An 18,575-nucleotide genomic window follows, 5' to 3' on the forward strand; every position below is an offset into this window, starting at 1 on the left:
TTTTCTTAATAGTAGGCTTTTCACAATCTTGGTGCCTTCTAGTTCTGTGCACGGTGGTATATTGGTGCTCGTGGTTCATTGGTTCCAGGAGGTGCCACAAGTACCAAAAACAATGTAGTGAGTCACAAGGCAGCTGGCACTATCAAGTTCTAGCTTGGTGCGTTGAGTGCTGAACAATAAGTACGGGGGACAATATTTTTGCATCCAAATGCGTTGACTGCCAAATTCGATGAATATTTCAAAGCTGTTGAGTACCAAGGTACCACTGTGCTTCAACTCCCAGAATCCTCAGCAAAAACCAAACTGGTTGTGAATTCTGGGAGTTGTAGTCCACAGGTCTTACAGTGGCCAAATATCTATGCCTTGCACAAGGCTCATCCAGGTGCTTGCTTTTCGTCAACTGACGGACAGACGTTCCGCTCACCTTTCTTATCCATGTTCTCATTTCTCAGGACAAGCATGCCCTCTTAGACGTCACTCCAAATGCTGTGGACCGCCTAAACTATGCCCAGTGGTATCCCATTGTGGTGTTCTTGAACCCAGACTCCAAGCAGGGGGTAAAGACCATGAGGACGAGACTCTGTCCAGAATCCCGGAAAAGTGCCAGGAAATTGTACGAGAGGGCTCACAAGTTACGCAAAAACAACCATCACCTCTTTACAGGTGAGCATGCCAGGAAGAAGGGTTGGGTTGAATAAATAAGGTATTTTTCCCTGACTTGGTCCCTCCCTCCTCCCTCCCTCTGTTTTCCTTCCTTCCTTCCTTCCTTCCTTCCTTCCTTCCTTCCTTCCTTCCTTCCTTCCTTCCTTCCTTCCTTCCTTCCTTCCTTCCTTCCTTCCTTCATTCCTTCATTCCTATCTTCCAATTCTTTGTCTTGATGCCTGTGGGCCTATTTTTTTTTTTTAAAAAGAAAAGGTGTCCTTGAAATAATTAATGTGGAGCAGGGGTCCCCAATCCCCGGTCCGTGGACCAGTACCAGGCCGAGGCATGCCAGCAACCAGTCTGCACAAACAAGGAAAACCTCATCCACAGGATGCAGGCAGCACACAAAACCAGGCCCCCTCTGGTCCACGGAAAAACCTTTCTCCACGGAACCGTTGGTCCCTGGTGCCCAAAAGGTTGGGGACCTCTGACATGGAGCAACACTATCTGGAAAACATCACTCAAGGCTCTTAATGAAATCAGCCCTATTCTGCAAAGTCTCACAAACCCCGTCTCCTCTTAAGTGAAATGGCCCCGGAATTCTGCTAACACTTGCAAGGTAGATGACAAAAACCAGAATTTTTTTTGGAAGGGAGTTCTTTCTAAATCCAAGGTCTAACCTCTCAAAATCCTCAAAGCAGTCTCTTTCTGCCTCTCGCAAGGCTTCTAGAATCGCTGAAGACGGTTGTGCAAGTTGTAGCCGTGACTTAATTTCACCCTAGGCATTTCCTTCCCTTTTCTGCCTGTCTTTAGCTACCATTAACTTGAATTCCATGAACGACGGATGGTATGGAGCTCTCAAGGAAGCAATTCAGCAACAACAAAACCAGCTAGTTTGGGTGTCAGAAGGAAAGGTACGGCATTCTTCCGGTTCGTTAGCAGAAGTCTTTGATAGCCTTGTTCAACGTGTTCAGAATCTCGATGGATTTTAGGTGACAATCAGCTTCTTCACGTGGCTGAAAGAGATTTGAAGGGCAGCTGCAACTGAAGCAGCTGTTCTTTTGAAATCAGTGCAGGCCAGCTGAAGAAGAATTAACAAAGAAGTAGAGATTGGAGATGAGGGACATAAAAGGATCAATTGGCCTTTAGTTGATACCTCTTAAGACCTGCCTACTTGATAGGCAACTGAATGGTTTGGGGGAATGTGAACATCTGCTTAGGTGGGCCGCTTAGACCTCCTGTCCCTTGTGACCAAGTTGGACGGAAGCAGCAGCAGCAGCTTACAATGCTTCTGACTTCTGCTGCCGGACCTGTCAATAGGAGCCTGTTAGCTGCTGTTAGGAAAAGGTGTAGGAAGCATAAGCCCAACAAACTCAACCGTGTTGATGAGGGCCGTTGTTCTCCGGGTTTAGATAAAGAGATTCCTCTACCTTAGAAGAGAATATTTGTAACTCAGGGTTGAGCTGTGGGGTCCTTGGTGTTCTCTGAGCTTCCTCTACCTCACTTGTAGAGAAGGTCTCGGAGGAGATTCGAGATCCTTCAGCAAATTCCCAAGGAGGTGTAGAGTCCAACCTTTGCACTTGAGACCGAGGCGATGTCACCACCTCCCCATTCAACTGTCCAACTCTGATGTGTCTAAAAACAGGCAGATGGTACTACAAGTGACGACCTTGATCTACATGATGACCGGCTGTCCTACCTGTCGGCTCCAGGTAGCGAGTACTCCATGTACAGCACCGACAGCCGGCACACCTCCGACTACGAGGACACGGATACCGAAGGCGGAGCCTACACCGACCAAGAGCTGGACGAGACGCTCAACGACGAGGTTGGGACCCCCCCAGAATCTGCCATTACGCGCTCCTCTGAACCTGTAAGAGAAGACGCCTCCGGGGTCCATCCAGAGAACCAGACCTACCCTCCCTTTGGGTCCCAAGGCCAGCCACAGCCGAATCACAGGATAGAATCTCCTGCTTTTAAAAACAATACTGCTCAACCGGTAAGGATGTTAGCAGAACCCGAGACAAGCAAACCTCTTCGGTTCCCACCAGCCCAGGACCCCGAATGGATTCCCTCTGGTTATTTAAAACAGGGGTCCCCAACCTCCAGTCTGTGGACCGGTACCGGGCCGCGGCATGCCAGCCACCGGCCCACACAAACAAGCAAAGCCCCATCCGTGGGATGCAGGCAGCACACCAAACCACACACTCTCTGGTCTGTGGAAGAACCTCTCTCCACGTAACCGGTCCCCTCTGATTTCAAATAAGTTAATCCCGCTTTAGGCTCTCAAAAGCATCCATGGTGGGCCAACAAATCATATTTTTTTTGGTCAGTTTTTCAGTGTTAGCCTTACCAAGTCACCTCCGTGTTCTTATCCTGACCTTTGTGGTGTTTTCGTCGTTACGATCAACCCGGATCTAAAGTTTCGATGATCTCCTCCCTGCCCCCCCCACAGTAACATGACTACATTTTCTCTTTCCCCCCCTCCCCTCCACAACACAACTAGGGCCATTTGCAGCGTCCCACAGTGACATGATCCTACTTTATGACGGCTTTTTGCAGAACCTCACCCCTAGCAAACTGTTGGCGCATAGCGACCATCAGAAAAAAGATAGTAAAATCAGATCGATTAGGTGAGGGACCCATGGTATGCCTGTAATGGACAGGCTCCATTAGAGTCAAACCTCAAGGAATACTGGTAGGAAATGGTGAAATTAGCTGGGAAATGAAACAAATTCGCTCCACAAGCTTAGCGAAGTAAGAGAATCTGCTGGGTTATCCTAGGGTCTGCCCCCTTTTTTCTTCAAATTGCCCCATTTTTATTCCTGTTGGTCAACTATGGTTTCCTACACGAAAGGACCAGCTGACTTAAAATGCATGTAGAAGACGTCTCTGTAGGGGAATTGTGGGGTGATTATAACTAATATCCATAAGCTGCCCAGAATCGCCTTATCGATGAGACGGGGCAAGGCTGTCAGTTTAATAAATAATACTAATAATGTTTTTTCATGCACCGGGAGAGTCCCGGCTTGACCGAAACCTGTTGTTTTAAACACTTCGCAGAAAGCAGACGCTTTGGCCCCCTACCTTCCCCCGTCGCCAGAAATGGGGGGCCCGGCCTCCTTGACTTCTGCCGCTAACCCCTGTGTAAGCCTCTCCAGTGTCAGGCTGGAGGACCCTGGGGCGGCCCCCTACAACTCGTACCAGCCACCAGCGGGGCCCCTAAGGATGGCTGGCCCCGAGGCGGCGCCCCACCTGGTGCTCAGAGACCCGGAGCTGGCTTCTTTACCACCGCACATAGATGCGACCAAGGTACCCGTGGCCACGCGGAAACCTCGCACGGGTCCGGGGGCTGCCCGTCGAAACGATTGCCTGATCGTACCTGCTTTGCTTGCCTACTAAGGGGTCTCGTTGCTGCTCAGCTACCCTCTCTTCCTGCAGTCCAAAAGAATTTCTGTGCTTTGAGAAAAAAAAATAGCTAACTTGGGGCCGGGGCGTTCATTGATTTGCATGCATTCAAGGACCAATCCTCATTTCTGCTGCAATTAGAGATCAGTTGAAAGGTACCACCGGCGTCTTGCATTTCAAAGCTTTACAGCTTGATTCTTGTTTCTTTGTATTGTTTTGTGTTGTGTTGTTTTACTAAGTGAGGCGTGGCTGAAAGCTTTCTCTTACTTTTGTTACTGCACTTTTCAGGAAATCGCAGCCGTGTTTCCAGAGTGATAATAACGGGATTTTTTTGGCATGGAATAGAAATGGCTTCGAGTCACCCTGTATTTTTACCAGCTGTGGGGGACGGGTGGCAGCACTGATTCTCAGGACTGTTTGATTCTGATCTTCCCCCTTGGGCAGGGCTAAATTTTTAGCTGGAGTGTTTGTTAGGTTGATTTTGATGGCCAGCGGATCCCCAGAGTATGAGCAGTCCTCGATTAGCAACCACAGTTAAGTCTGGCAACTCTGTCGTTCAGCGAAGCAGTTGCTATGTAAAACCACAAGTGTGCTTAACCATTGGATGTCTGCTTTCCTTTGCTTTATAGACCCGGGAGGGTCGTAAATGCAAAGGTTGGTCGTTCAGTTGCTGAACGAGGCAGTTGCTAAGTGAGAACTATTTGTCAGCTTTTGAAAACAGCTAAAATTTTGATGCTCTGGGTGTGGTAAAGCCCTAATTTGACCGAGATAGATTGATTTCAGATGTCCTGCAATATCTGACGGAAGCAAAACACTCTCTTTGCACAGATGTACAGGAAGGACCATCCCTTCGTAAACGAGGACCTTGCCCGTCAAAACTTTGCCTTGAAGCAGCCAGTACAGAGACAGGAGAAGGAGCCGAATCTGACGTACGAACTTCAGGGTCAGTATCCGGAGAAGCCGGCCAACCGGGATTACGAGCCTCTGGCATACCGCTACGACTCCAGCTACGTGGACCCATTTCCCCACGGCTATGACCCTCGTCTACCTTACGAGGAGCGCGTACCCCCCTACGAAGACCACTGGATGTATTATGAGGAAAAGCAGCCCTACCAGCCTCGGCCCCCCTACGAAAGCCAGCCACCCCGGGATTTCGACCCTCGGCAAAACGCCGAGGAGAGCACAGGGCGCAGCGGCTACTTCACGGCACAACCGCCGCGCTTCGAAGAATCTCCCCCCGTGGCCTACGACAGCCGGGCCCGCTACGAGCCAGGCCCCAAAGCCTTCAACCTCTCCCAGCTGAGATACGAGGAGCCGCCTCCCCCCGGCTATGAAGTCCATGGGAGGTACAAGTCTGAGCCCCAGACATACTCCGCCACGGTGCCACGCTCGCCCGAGCCAAAGCATTACTTCGAGTCGCAACCCCGAGGCTACGAGCAAGCGCCTCCGCCGCCGGGCTTCAGCGTGAAAGCGGCTCCCTACGAACCATCCCTCAGCAGCGGGGCTCCGCATCCTCCCCTCCCTTCCCAGAGCAAGCCCGAAGCCTTGCCTTGCAACAGTAAAGCACTGCCCACACCGCCCGCCGAGGAGGAGGAGGACGACCCGGCCATGAAACCCCAGTCGGTGCTCACCCGGGTGAAGATGTTTGAGAACAAGCGGTCCTCGTCGTTGGAGAAGATCAAGGACTCGAACGACCTCTCCGCGGTGAAGGTGGGACCTCGGAAGGGCTACGGGCAGCTGCTGCTTCTCCAGATGTCTGGTGGGAGTTAGAAGGGTGTTGGAGGATTTGAGAAGTAAGACGTGGGAGGCAGTTAAAGCTCCAGGCTCTCTCCCTCCTTCTCATTCCCATCTCCTCCCTCCCTCCCTTCCTTCCCGAGGACAGCCATTTTATGCAATATCAACTTAAAATTGTTCACACTGTAATAATTTAGGTAACGCTGATTTTCAAGGGCGGGTAAATTAAACAGAAAAAGTGAACATTACGAAAATGGGTCCCCTTTTTAAAGCGTTGGCAATATCTGCTCCTCCATCCTAACTGAAAGGATGCTGTTTTTGGCCCCAGCAGTGGTGAAAGAAGCATCCCGGTGGGATCCTTGCCATTCTTTTCTGACTTGATCTATCTGCCTTTTAGCATCCTCCAGAACTTGCGCCTAAGCCAAACGTGGCACCCCTCACCAGCCCTAAAGCAGCCTCTCAGAATCCAAGCGAGCGCGACAAATCAGCTTACAGGTAAGTGCAGAAGGGGTGTGTGTGTGTCCGTGTGTGTGCACGCGCGTGCCAATGACCCAGCAGCAACGCACAAGTTGCCTGCATGAAGCTGGAGGCAACTCTGGCATCTGCTCTCGCAAGCAGATGGCTCCATTGCTTGTTCTTTTGAAATGATCCCTAAGATGTAACCAGTCTATTAGCTGTAGTCCTCATTTAGTGACCACATTTGGAACTGGCCTTTTGGTCACTGAGTGAAGCAGTCCTTAAATGAAACTGTGACTGTGCTTATGATCTGGCTTCAGCTTTCCTTCTCTTGGCGGACCGGTGAAGGTCCTCAATGGTATCAATGGTATGGTGTGATGACAGGTAATCCTCGTTTAATGACCGTTCACAACTACGACAGTGATAAAAAAAATAACTTTATGGCCAATCTGTGAAGATCCTCAGTCTTCACAGATTGGCCATAAAGTTATTTTTTTATCACTGTCGTAGCTGTGAACGGTCATTAAACGAGGACTAGCTGTGATCATACCATAGTCCTAGTTTTTATATAAATCTTGAGCTTCTGTAGCGCAATTCGGAGTTTGTTCCCTCGTGTGTAAAGCACCACGGCTCGCTCTCTCACCCACTCTTTTATAAAAATAGTAAAGGTAGGAAATAAGTAAAATTCCTTTGAATTTCTCCGGTGCCGCTAGAGCCCCTGAACCGCAGAGACCTCAAGCCAAGCCCCCCGAGGACATCGTCCGAGCCAACCACTACGACCCGGAAGAAGACGAGGAATATTACCGCAAGCAGCTCTCCTACTTTGACCGCCGCAATTACGATAGCAAGCCCGCCGTGCAAGTCCCCAGCAGCCACCACGCGGAGCAAGGGAAAGCCGTTCACAACCAGCTGAACTACACCAATTACTCCTCCAAGTAAAGCTTTGTTCCTCTTCCTTCCTAAGCAGGGGGTCAGACTAGAAGACCCCCAGGCCCCCTTACGGTCCAGTGCCTCTCGTTGGCAAAGCTGTCCCTGTAACAAAGCTTCCTCATCCTGTGGGTTTCTGTAGCCGGCCCCCTTTCCTTGTCTTCCTCCATTGTTCCTCAGATCGGGGGGGGGGGGAGTTGAATTCGGAGCCTTTAAGGCCAGTGTGAGTCTAAAACGGGGCTCTCCAAACTCGGCAAGTTTAAGACGTACGGACTTCAACTCCCAGAATGCCCCAGCCATCCGTGGAGAATTCTGGGAGCTGAAGTCCATAAAATTGCCGAGGTTGAGAAACGTTTCTTTAAAGGATCGACGGGAATTATCCCAGAAATGAAATATTCTTTGTGGGTGGAAGTGATAGAGTGTTTTCAGAGAAATCGAACGGCAAGAAGTTGTAGGGTTGATGTCCTCTTCTTGTGCCCTAACAGGGGGAAGTCAGCAGACCTGGAGCCTCTGGAGAGGGGTCTCGGAGACAAGCGCTACGAGCCCCCTCCTCAAGTAACTCCCCCGGGGCCCTCAGTCCAGTATACCCAACCTCAGTCCATCAATAACCCCATCGTGTCTCTCCAACCCAAGTCTGTCCTGGCTGAAGGTGAGCCTCAAATTCGTCCTGCATCTACTGAAACGCTCCTGTCTCCCATTCGGGGATTGTGGGTAGCAAATCTGGTGTGGGGACCCATCGTGAGATGACAGTTTGCAAAAAAAAAAAAAAAAGAAGGTAACAGGTGCAGGTAGCCTTGACTTACGACCACAACGGAGCCCAAAATTTCCGTTGCTAAGGAAGAGAGTTCATGAGTTTGCCCCATTTTACGACCTTCCTTGCCACCGTGCTTAAATGAATCGCCGCGGTTCTAAAGTGAATCTGGCTTCCCCATTGACTTCGCTTGTCAGAAGGTCGCAAAAGGGGATCACCGGACACACACACTCACGAACACACACACATGGACACTACAACCGTCATAAGTACACGCCAGTTGCCAAAGCCTCTGAATTCTGAACACGTGATCACGAGGGGATGCTGCAACGGTTGTAAGTGTGAAAAACGGTCGTAAGTCACTTTTTCCAGTGCTGTTGTAACTTCAAATGGCCACTAAACTACCTGCAGTTCTGATTTTAGCAAAAAGCGCCTCCGTGACCTGATCCTTTTTTCAGGAGGAAATGGGGCTCAGCTGAATAAGTGCAACTTGTAGCTGCAGGTTTTGAAATATTGCCATCTCCTCTGCTTTTTTTATTATAATAATTATTTTTTATTAATTTTTTAATACAATTCAACAGCGCTTATTCAACAAACGTGTTGTCTGAGTTCATCGTTCACTAATACAAATTAAATTCCTAATCCCTAATTCGCTTCTCCAACCGTTGGTAAAATAAGTCCCAAGTGTGAAAATATTCTTCTTGTTTCTTTCAATCTCAAAGTAAGTCTCCATTTCTGCACAATCTAGCATTTTTTTACTTATCTCTTCCTCCGATGGTATTTCTTCAATTTTCCAATATTGTGCAAATACAAGTCTTGCTGCTGTTATCGCAGGCAAAATCAAATATAGACTTTGTTTATCAAGCTCTTCTGGTATTATGCCTAATTAAAAAAAAATTCAGGTTTAAAGCCTACCCGTTTCCCAGCATCTTTTCTAGCCAAGTGTGTACTTTTGTCCAATATTTCTTTGCTTTAACACGTGCCCACCTCTGCTTTTTTTTCCCCCCCAAAACATTTTTTATTGCAATCCACTCTCTGCCAGACTTCCAGAATCCCCCCCTGTCCAAAGCGGAGCTGCCAGCCGGGCCCCAGAACAAACCAGCTGCTTTCAGATCTTCCAGCCGAGAAGAGACGGTCCAGGCTACTTATTACCCGCAGAAGAGCTTCCCGGATAAAAACCCCATCAACGGGATTGAGCCTCTGCCCAAAGCCACCCCAGCCTACAACCGCTTCACCACCTCTTCCAAGCCCTACACCAGCGCGGCCCGGCCCTTCGAGCGCAAGTTCGAAAGCCCCAAGTTCAACCACAACCTCTTGCCGGAGGAGACCCTCCCGAAGCCCGCAGAGATGCCTTCAGCCAAGCCCCAACCTTCTCCCCAGCCCCTCCTGAAAGCACACGGCTCCGCTCAGCCCGAGTTCGAGGGCAACGCGGAGAGCTTCTCCAGCCAAGTGGACAAACTCAAGTACCAACCAAATAACATCAGCGCCGTGCCGAAGGCCATCCCTGTCAGGTAAGGCGGGCGGTCACCGTCTGACGCAGGGCTCCCCGACCCGTTCTTGGTTGGCCGCCCGGTGCAGGGGTGTGTGTGGAGATGCCTCTACGCGCGGCGCATGCGTGCACGAACGGAGCTGCAAGCGCACGCACAAACGGGGCCACAATTGCGTGCACAATGCACACGGGGCCACGAGCTCTTGAGCGACACTAACACCCCTGCGCCACCGCGATGCTAGTGCAAGTGGGGGTTCGCCCGTAGTGACGTTAGCTAGCGCCTGTATGACACGGTATCGCTAGCACCTGTGTGCTGCCGCAACACTAGCGGCGAATAGGGGGTGCGCATGCACACACGCAAGCCCCACACTCCCTTGCACCGATGAAGTCACTGAGTTGGGTCATAAAACACCGGCAAGCAAAGCCCCTGATCTGATTGCACCTCTCTGTCTTCAGCCCTTCTGCTTTGGAGGATGATGACGAAGAGGAAGGCCACACCGTCATAGCCACCGCGAGGGGCGTTTTCAACAGCAACGGGGGCGTCCTCAGCTCCATAGAGACTGGCGTTAGCATAATTATCCCGCAAGGAGCCATTCCGGAGGGAATAGAACAGGAGATCTATTTTAAGGTCTGCCGAGATAACAGTATCCTTCCGCCTCTAGACAAAGAGAAAGGTAAGAAAAGAGGGCAACATTCTCCCTTTCCTTCCTTGTCGGTCCCAAAGGTGCTTTTCCCCCAAAGGGCAGCTGGGCTTTCCTGTTCTTTGCTCCTTGAGAACATTTCCCTTCTCGTCCAGGAAGCTTCTTCCGTTCTAACTGAATGGTGGGGAATGGAATCCTTTGCAGTCATCTGGTCATTATCACTCTGAGGATCAGTCTAATAACCAGATGGCTGCAAAGAACATGAAGCCTTCCAGTCCCCACCACTCAGTCCGAACGGAGGAGATAGAAACTAGGGTAAACAGAAAGTAACCCCACTCCTTTCTAGCACGGATGGATTTGTCACCTAGTTGGGCCATGAAATCTCTTGCAAGAAAACAGCCAAAGCTCAGAGAGCACCAAGGACCCCCCCCATCCTCCTCCTCCTCCTCCTCTCCTTCCTACTAGTACTGATGATGTTACCCAGTTGGGTCGTGAAATGTAAGAAAACAGCCAAGCTCAGAGAGCACCAAGGACCCCCCCCAATCCTCCTCCTCCTCCTCCTCCTCCTCCTCTCCCTCCTACTAGTACTGATGATGTTACCCAGTTGGGTCGTGAAATGTAAGAAAACAGCCAAAGATCAGAGAGCACCAAGGACCCCCCCCCCAATCCTCCTCCTCTCCTCCCTACTACCAGTATACTGGTTTTGTTACCTAGTTGAGCCATGAAACGTCTGCAAGAAAACAGTCTGGGAGCAACCAGGACCCCATTGAAGCTTCCAGATGTTCTTCCAGGGCAGCTCCCTGTAGAGCAGGGGTCCCCAAGCCCTCGGGCCACAGCCCATTCAGATCCATGCCATGCCAGCAGTGGACAAACACGCATGCCTTTGTGACCCCACTCGCACAAGCTGTGCACACCGCACAAATGAAGCTGCTCACGCCTGCCTCTCACACAAAACCATCCCCTTTCCTCCCACCCCCCAGGGAACTGGTTTATACGACACCTTAACACAGGGGCCCCCGAACCAGGCTGTGCATTCATGCATCCCCACTGCCCCTCGCACAAAAATGTCCCCCTCCGCGCCATACCGCCAGCCGGGAACGTTTGGGAAACGCTGATGTAGAGCACCGTTTTCCCCCGGCTGTCTCTTTAAGCCAGGAATATATTCCTCCTTTGGGACGCCCACCCGGTCTGTGGCTTGCGGGTGGGGGGGCTGTCCGAGGGTGTGCGGGGTGCTGCTAACGCCTCTCCTTTCCGTCCTCCCCTGCAGGCGAGACGCTGCTGAGCCCGCTGGTGATGTGTGGGCCGCACGGACTGAAATTCCTGAAGCCCGTCGAGCTGCGCTTGCCACACTGTGCGTCCATGACCCCTGATGGTTGGTCTTTTGCTCTAAAATCCTCCGACTCCTCGTCGGGTATGCTGTCCTCCCTCTGTCCTTTGGGGGCTTATGGGTGCTACCGAATCATTTAAGCTCGCCTGTCCCAGGCGGGCCCCACTGTGGAATCTTGAGATGGGACTATATCTCTCCTCTTTTTCGTCTCCGCTCTCCATTTCATGTTTCATTGCCAGTGTCTGCATCGCGATGCAAAAAACAAAACAAAAAACAAAACGCCACCATTGCACCAAATCATGATGAGTCAATCAACAGTGACATGGTAGATAATCCAGGACGTTATCACGGTCCCGTTTAACGACGCCATTATCTACCCGCTGTCTTGCCTTGCGCCATTTTCTCTCTCTCTCTCTCTTCTCTCTCTCTCTCTCTCTCTCTCTCTCTCTCTCCCCCTCCCTCCCTCCCTCCCTCCCTCCCTCTCCCTCCCTCTCCCTCTCCCTTTCTGGCCAGTCTGGCACACTGCCAAGCCCTTTTGGATGAGTGACAGATGATAATAGACCAGAAATCCCTTCCCTTCCTTCCTTTGGTCAGTTGTGTCCTAACAGGGGTCTGTCCGAGTCGAATTCTTCCTTGCTCCTCCAGTAACACCTCACTCCCCGTCCGCTGAACCTCGAGGCAGCGAACGCTTGGTTTCTAAGGAACAGATGAATTTGGCAGTTATAAAAAAGGGCCCTTTTGCAAAAAAATAAAATAAAATCCTTGCCTTCAACCCCCCCTCCCTCAATATAAAAAGATACTCCTCAACCTACGACCGCAAGGCCAAAATTTCTCTTGCTGAGATGGTTATTAAGTGAGTTTTGCCACAATTCTTTAAGTGAATCACTGCAGTTATTAAGTGGGTCGCACGGTTGTTAAACGAACCCGGCTTCCCCCATTGATTTTGCTTGTCAGAAGATGGCAGAAGGGGATCCCGTGAGCCTGGGACACTGCAGCCGTCATAAATGGGAGTCAGTTGCCAAGCGTTTGAATTTTGATCATATGACCATGGGGATGCTGCAACGGTCGTAAGTGTGAGAGCTGGTCATAAGTCACTTTTCCCAGTGCCGCTGTAAAGTTCAGACGGCCAGTAAAGGAATTGTTTTAAGTCGAGGACTACCTGTACTTATGCTTCCTCCTAAACGGGGAGATGTTACAGAGAGACGAAGGCTTTGCAAGGCCTTCCAAGATAGGAGAGATCTGAGGACAGGTGGGACTGGCTTGTGCTCCCCCTAAAGTAGCAAGTACGAAAGCCCCCCACTCACTCTCCCTAAAGAGGGGAGGTCTCATTGGCTTAAAACCTGAGGTCCAACGCTTTCCTGGAGCACAGAGGTCCTGGTGTAAAGTTTAAGCAATTTTATGATGGGGGCTGGTAATGGACGAAACAATAATTTTAAAAAAGTTTTTAAAAGGGGTGTTTCCAGCCACATAAGCGTAAAAAACGTTTGGCATCCTTCAATGTATACATATCTGCATATGGTATATAGAAGCAATGTATTTATGTGTGCAGCATTTAAGAAATGTATTCCTATTTGTTCACTGATGTATCTGATCATTTTCAATGCCGGTGTGTTGATGAAGGGGGGAACCAATAGCAGCAATGAGTATTTCTAAAATATTAGGAGAACCAGTTATGTAGAGAAGCCGTAACTGGTTGAGTCTTACTGGAATTCAGTGCATGAGTTTGCATGCTGCTGTGTGTGAAATCCCCCCACCCACCCCCCTAAAAAAAACAAGATTGGGAAATCTTAGAAAATGGACCTCTTGCGTTCACGAGGATCCACAATTCTCCCTTTCGCCTCCAGAGCCTGCTTTTCGATCCCTATTTTGTAACGAATTAACTTGAAATGAGCGAAAAGAGGGGTGGGGGGGGGTTGATGGTGGTCCTGCCACGTTCGTTCTCTCTCCCTCCTGTGCTTCTGCGTTTGGGGTCTTCGTTGGGTGCTGCTGTGGTGTGCGGGTGTGTGGCGTTAAACTCATTTTGCCTTTTCCTGTTTGTACTCGAGCATCTCTGCAGCCTAACCTTCATTCAGTGTGCTGTTACGTTGGTTATCTTTGCTCCACGGGACAATTTTCACAACTGGCCAACTCTGTCTTCTGATGTGTAAAGCCATACAATGTCTTAAATAAACACGTTTTCTTTTCTTTTTTTTCCTAAACAAAACGAACAAACAAAAAAGAAACTTCCTCTGCTTGATTCTGGGGTTCTCTTCCTCGCTGTCTCTTCCTCTCGAGCTTCTCCTAACATGTTCTCCATGCTCTGTCTGTCTCGAAATGAACATTTTATGACGCATACTAACCTCTCGCAAACACATCTTGTTTCCAAAACAAAAAATGTTCAAATGTGCTGGCCACATTATCCTCCAAATTCTATTGTCCTTCTTTTGGTTCTCATCTCATCTCATGAAGTGCAGGCTGGGGCACGTCACACCTCACTTTAAATGACCCATCGCACCCTGAATCCTTGGAACGCCAAGGTCAAAGCTCTTCCCAGAGGCCTCTTTCTGAACTAACCATGAACCTCCTGTGTTCACACTGTCATTTCCTTCCACATTAAAAAAGGGCCTCTGGATATAGGTCCTTGCCTGCCAAGTTCCCACCAGCTTTCTCTCCTCCACTGCACCTGGAAGTCGGAGCCTTGTAGTACTAACACTGGTGGACCTCTGCTTCCAAAGATGACCTTCCACGTTGGTTTCTTAACCAACAGTTGAGTGATCTAGCTAAGGGGCTGAATGTCTACTCAGTGTGGAAAGAATATTCTGTTTAAAACAACTGAAAAAAACAAAATATTTGGGGAGCTCAGAATTAACCAACCATTTGCCCTTTTTATGAATTGGGAGGATTTTTTTCCCTGACTCTGCTAAACATGGGCTGGCTTTTGCAATTCCAAGGAGGGCATAATCCAAGGGGCTCCCTTTGTATGTGTCACTACTAACTCCTGCCTCTTGGTCGTAGTGTTGATCCTGTTGTTTCCGTGCAGTTCTCACAAGAACTGTGTGGTCTTGGAAGAAGGTTCTTGTTTGCCTACATAATCCCGTTGTGTTATTCTAAGTGTCTGATTGTGAAGTTCCCAAGAGTTTCAGGGATTGTTCGTTTGTAAAAGATAAGGGTGCAAGTAGTGGAAATCATTACAGAGTAATGATTAAACAGTAGATAATTGGCATTTCTCCAAAACAGAGTAACTGGAAGAAACAGTTAGAAAGAAATCAGGCTAACTTTGGTTGCATCTTAATCCGACATAAGGAGATAGTAACTTAACCTCTTAGGTTGCCCTGGGTATCACACCCTAGAAGTAAATCTTAGCTTTGTTCTGCACAATCTGATTTCCATACGTGTGCAGAAAGATTGCAAGCTGGCCTAGAAAGTGAGGGTCCACATGGCTTAGAAACCAAGGGGCCATCATCACTTGGCTGTATTTCAATAGCTACATTAGACCTAAAATCAACATTGCATCATTAAGAGCGTAGCGCTGTGATGGGACGATATTATAGCTAGAAGAAATAGGGCTATGGAAAAGAGGTGACAAAATTGTGATCCTCCACAATTCTTAACAGCCACAGCTAATATGGTTAATAGAGACGGATGCTAAAAGCTGGCGGGTGGTTTTCCCACCTGTGTCTGAAAGTTGATTTTAGTGGCCCCATTCTTAAAACCCCTAGTCCAGGGGTAGGCAACCTTGGCTCTTTTATGACCCGTGGCCAGTCCATGGCATGCCAGAAGCCGGTCCGTGCAAACAAGCGAAGCTCCATCAGGGGGATGCAGGCAGCACACAAAACCAGGGCCCCTCTCTCCACGGAACCGGTCCCAGGTGCCCAAAGGTTGGGGGTTGCTGCTTTAAGGTTGGGTCTCCATCCATTGTCCTTGTGGATATTTTTTTTGAGCAAAGTGAGAAGGCAGAAATTAGCACAGGCTGTGAAAAACTGGTACAGAGTTGGACTGTCAATCCTAAAGAGAGTTGTATAAAGGGGGGGGGGGTCATCTTGGCTGACACCCCAGCCGCTTCTAGGAGAAAAAGTCTTCTCCTACAATGCAGGTATGGACCCTTAGGGTCAACTCTTTCTTTGAAAGCTTCCCCGTCTGCCTGTTGAGAATTGTTGCATTAGATTGACCTGATCTTCAGCTGGCCTCAGGCTTGGTCCCCCCAGGGCCACAGGGGGCCACCTGAAGCCTTAGGGGCTCTCCAAAAATTGGCCATCATTAATACACAGGGGAGGAATACTCACGGTGACTGTCTTAATAGTTTCAAGCTAAGGTGAAGTTAGATTCCTTGGAGAGCATCCCAGCCTGTTTGAACTTCTGCATATCAGGCTGCTTGATCCCATGGCTAGGTTTGATGATTTAGGAGTGCCCTTCTCAACCTTGGCAACCTGAAGACTTAAACTCTGACTGGGGAATTCTGGGAGTTGAAGTCCACCTATCTACTAACGGCCAAGGTTCAACTCTTCAACTCTAGAAAGTTGAAGATCAAGGAGATAACTCACGTTGGAGGAGTTTCCCATAGCCAAAATCCCTTGTGGCCTGGGGGTCCTTAGTTGCTCCTTGAGCTTGGCTGTTTTCTTGCAGACATGTCATTACCCAACTAGGTAACATCATCAGTGCTGTGGGTGATATCTGCAAGAAAGCACCCACACTCGGAGAGCACCAAGGACTTCAACCTGAGCTACCAATCCTATTGATCCTGGAAGTATTCCCAGGGTGTTTGAGATCAGAAAACCTGCCCCTGTTACGTGTTTGCCTGTTCCTCCCTAAACCAGGAGGTGATTATTATTATTATTTTTTACATTCTTGTTATCTTTAGATGCTGTTATCCAAGATTGTTCCCCTGTTGATGATGGATACTAAACTACTACGTTGTTTTCCTCCCACAGGTGACCCCAAAACTTGGCAGAACAAGTCTCTTCCCGGAGATCCAAATTATCTTGTTGGAGCCAATTGTGTGTCAGTTCTAATAGATCACTTCTAACCCTTACCTTAGTGAGTGGATCTGAGTGCGAAACCAAGATTTTAAAAAAGAAAATCAGACCAAAAAACAAAAACACACAAAAAAAAAATCAACAAACCACCACCTGCATAGAAACTGCACCACTCTTTTCAAGTATTAACCCTTCTCCTAGTATTAAGCAATCTGTGGTTTGACTAACAACAGCTAGTCAGAACGTTCTTGAACCATGATCAGGGTACACGCGTTTGCAGCAGCTAAACCGGTCTACAGGGGCCACGCAAAGTCCTGGCGGGCAAGCTCTCACCTCCCTTAACGGGACACTTTTAACGCATCGTAGCGTTAAACCTTAAACTACCACTAAAGCAATGCAATTTAGTGTCTCTCCCCACCCCCTCCAGAGGTTCATAATTCACTGTTGAATTCGGGGTGAATCTTTTGTTGTCGTCGTCGTTTCTTTCTTTCGTTTATTTGGTCTTGTTAAAAGTTTTCTTCATCTTTTTCCCTTTTTAATTTAAAAAACAAACACCGAACATGTTGAACCATCCTTAGAATATGCAAAGATAACATCATTCCTTCATTTTTGTTTTTTTGGGGGTGGGGGAAAAAAATAACTGGCAACCTGAGGGGTTTTTTTCCCCCTTCCTGTGTTTTTGCCCATTCCCTGGAGGCAAAAAAAGATTTTGCTAGCACAATAAGTGGGAAATTTGTCCTTCTCTTGCCCAGGATTAGCTTACCTGCTAGTTCACCTGTTTGTATGAAGACCCTCTCTTTCCCACGCCCTTTTTGTTACTGGGAAAAGAGAAAAACGCATGGGGTTCATGTGCCTCTCGAAATTCACCACATCTGTGACAGACCACGTTATTTAGCAGCGTTGCCTTATCCTCCTGCTTTTAACATAGTTTTCATTGTCATCGTAGCTCACCGTGCTACTACTGACCTAGAGAAATTACGACTCGGGGAGGGGGGAAGGTGGGTTGTTTGAGGTTGTGTGAATTTGTTCACTGGGAGACCAAAAGAGAGTTAGTGACATCCTGGGTTTTGCATTGTCCAAACAGGGGAATTCTGAAGAACATAACGGTATTTTTTTTCCTCTCTCTCTCTCTCTCTCTCTTTTTTTAATTTTTAATTTTGTTTTCTGCTATGCATTTTGGAAAAATTTATAGATATTCTAGATTGCTTGTATATAAAAAGTTGTGCGTACCACTTTTGTTCTTGGTTTGTAAATTAACTTTTATAAGCTTTACCTTTTTTATATATATAATATATACGAGGATATGTATTTTACATATATATATATATATATATATATATATATATATATATATATATATATATATATATATATATATATATATAAATACAAAATGGAAGTTTCTTAATATCTTTGTATTCTCAAACCTTTTGAGCCTTGAACTTTAAGATCTGGCAGCAATAACGCAGCATTTCTACCGTACATGAGAACAAGGACTTTAAAGTGCTGCATTTAAAGACTAACTTGGAATTCTCTAGTTTGATTATCTTCTTGGGGAAAAGAAAAAAAAGAAAAGTATCCCTACTGTAATTTTGTGATACGGATACTGCACCATGTGCCCTGAAATGTATTTTTTTACTAATAGACAATTTATTATGGCACATCCACACACTTTCTGTTTAGATAATATACCACTGCATTCTGTTAATCGGTTCTTTAGCTATTCAGGTGTGGCTGATTTTTTTTTCTTTGCCGTTATTAAAAATTACACATTTCTAAATATGCAGAATAAAAACTGTTTTTAAAATAGAAGAATCCCGCATCTCCTTGTTTCTGTCCGAAATGCATGTAGCTGATGCCCTGATTCCATAACCTTTCTCTTTACTTCAAAATCCCACTGCGTTTTGCCTCCAGGCAGAGCTGCTGAAAGTCCCACGATGTTCCTTGGGCTGCAGAGATGCTTCCCCACCCAGCCGCCAGGAAAAAAAACCGGGTTTTTTTGTTTTTTGTTCTAAAAAAGTTTTCCTTAGCATGATCCCATTGAAAGAACCTGGATGTAACCAAATTTGTGAGCCATCTTATGTCTAATTCTTCCAGTTTCTACTTTGGGGTGGTGGAAAGGTGTGTGTTGTGTTTTTTCAGCTCCCTCCTGAAAGAGCATTATTAGGTAAGTGGAAAAAAAAATACAGATTGCGGCTCCATCGGTTTTAAGTACTGTGCCCCAACAGCCTTTGCTGTCTTCAACTTT

General features: G+C 47.9%; 1 protein-coding gene across 3 annotated transcripts in view; it reads left to right on the forward strand.

The window, feature by feature from the left end:
- Positions 1 to 18,191, forward strand: part of TJP1 (tight junction protein 1) — a 72,677-nt gene extending 54,486 nt beyond the window's left edge. Inside the window, exons 17-28 of one of the 3 annotated variants that reach the window (XM_081337641.1) lie at positions 453 to 663; positions 1,456 to 1,556; positions 2,288 to 2,641; positions 3,706 to 3,954; positions 4,879 to 5,760; positions 6,182 to 6,279; positions 6,954 to 7,175; positions 7,653 to 7,816; positions 8,961 to 9,429; positions 9,864 to 10,081; positions 11,316 to 11,459; positions 16,283 to 18,191. In XM_081337641.1, the coding sequence (XP_081193767.1) occupies positions 453 to 663; positions 1,456 to 1,556; positions 2,288 to 2,641; positions 3,706 to 3,954; positions 4,879 to 5,760; positions 6,182 to 6,279; positions 6,954 to 7,175; positions 7,653 to 7,816; positions 8,961 to 9,429; positions 9,864 to 10,081; positions 11,316 to 11,459; positions 16,283 to 16,377 (3,207 nt within the window). In that variant the 3' untranslated portion in view covers positions 16,378 to 18,191. The remainder of the gene's footprint in view (positions 1 to 452; positions 664 to 1,455; positions 1,557 to 2,287; positions 2,642 to 3,705; positions 3,955 to 4,878; positions 5,761 to 6,181; positions 6,280 to 6,953; positions 7,176 to 7,652; positions 7,817 to 8,960; positions 9,430 to 9,863; positions 10,082 to 11,315; positions 11,460 to 16,282) is intronic. The other 2 variants (XM_081337642.1, XM_081337643.1) reach the window with 2 other exon arrangements.
- The last annotated feature ends 384 nt before the right edge of the window (positions 18,192 to 18,575 follow it).

Source organism: Vipera berus, assembly GCF_964194415.1.
Source record: "Vipera berus genome assembly, chromosome: 12".
NCBI classification, from domain to species: Eukaryota; Metazoa; Chordata; class Lepidosauria; order Squamata; family Viperidae; genus Vipera; species Vipera berus.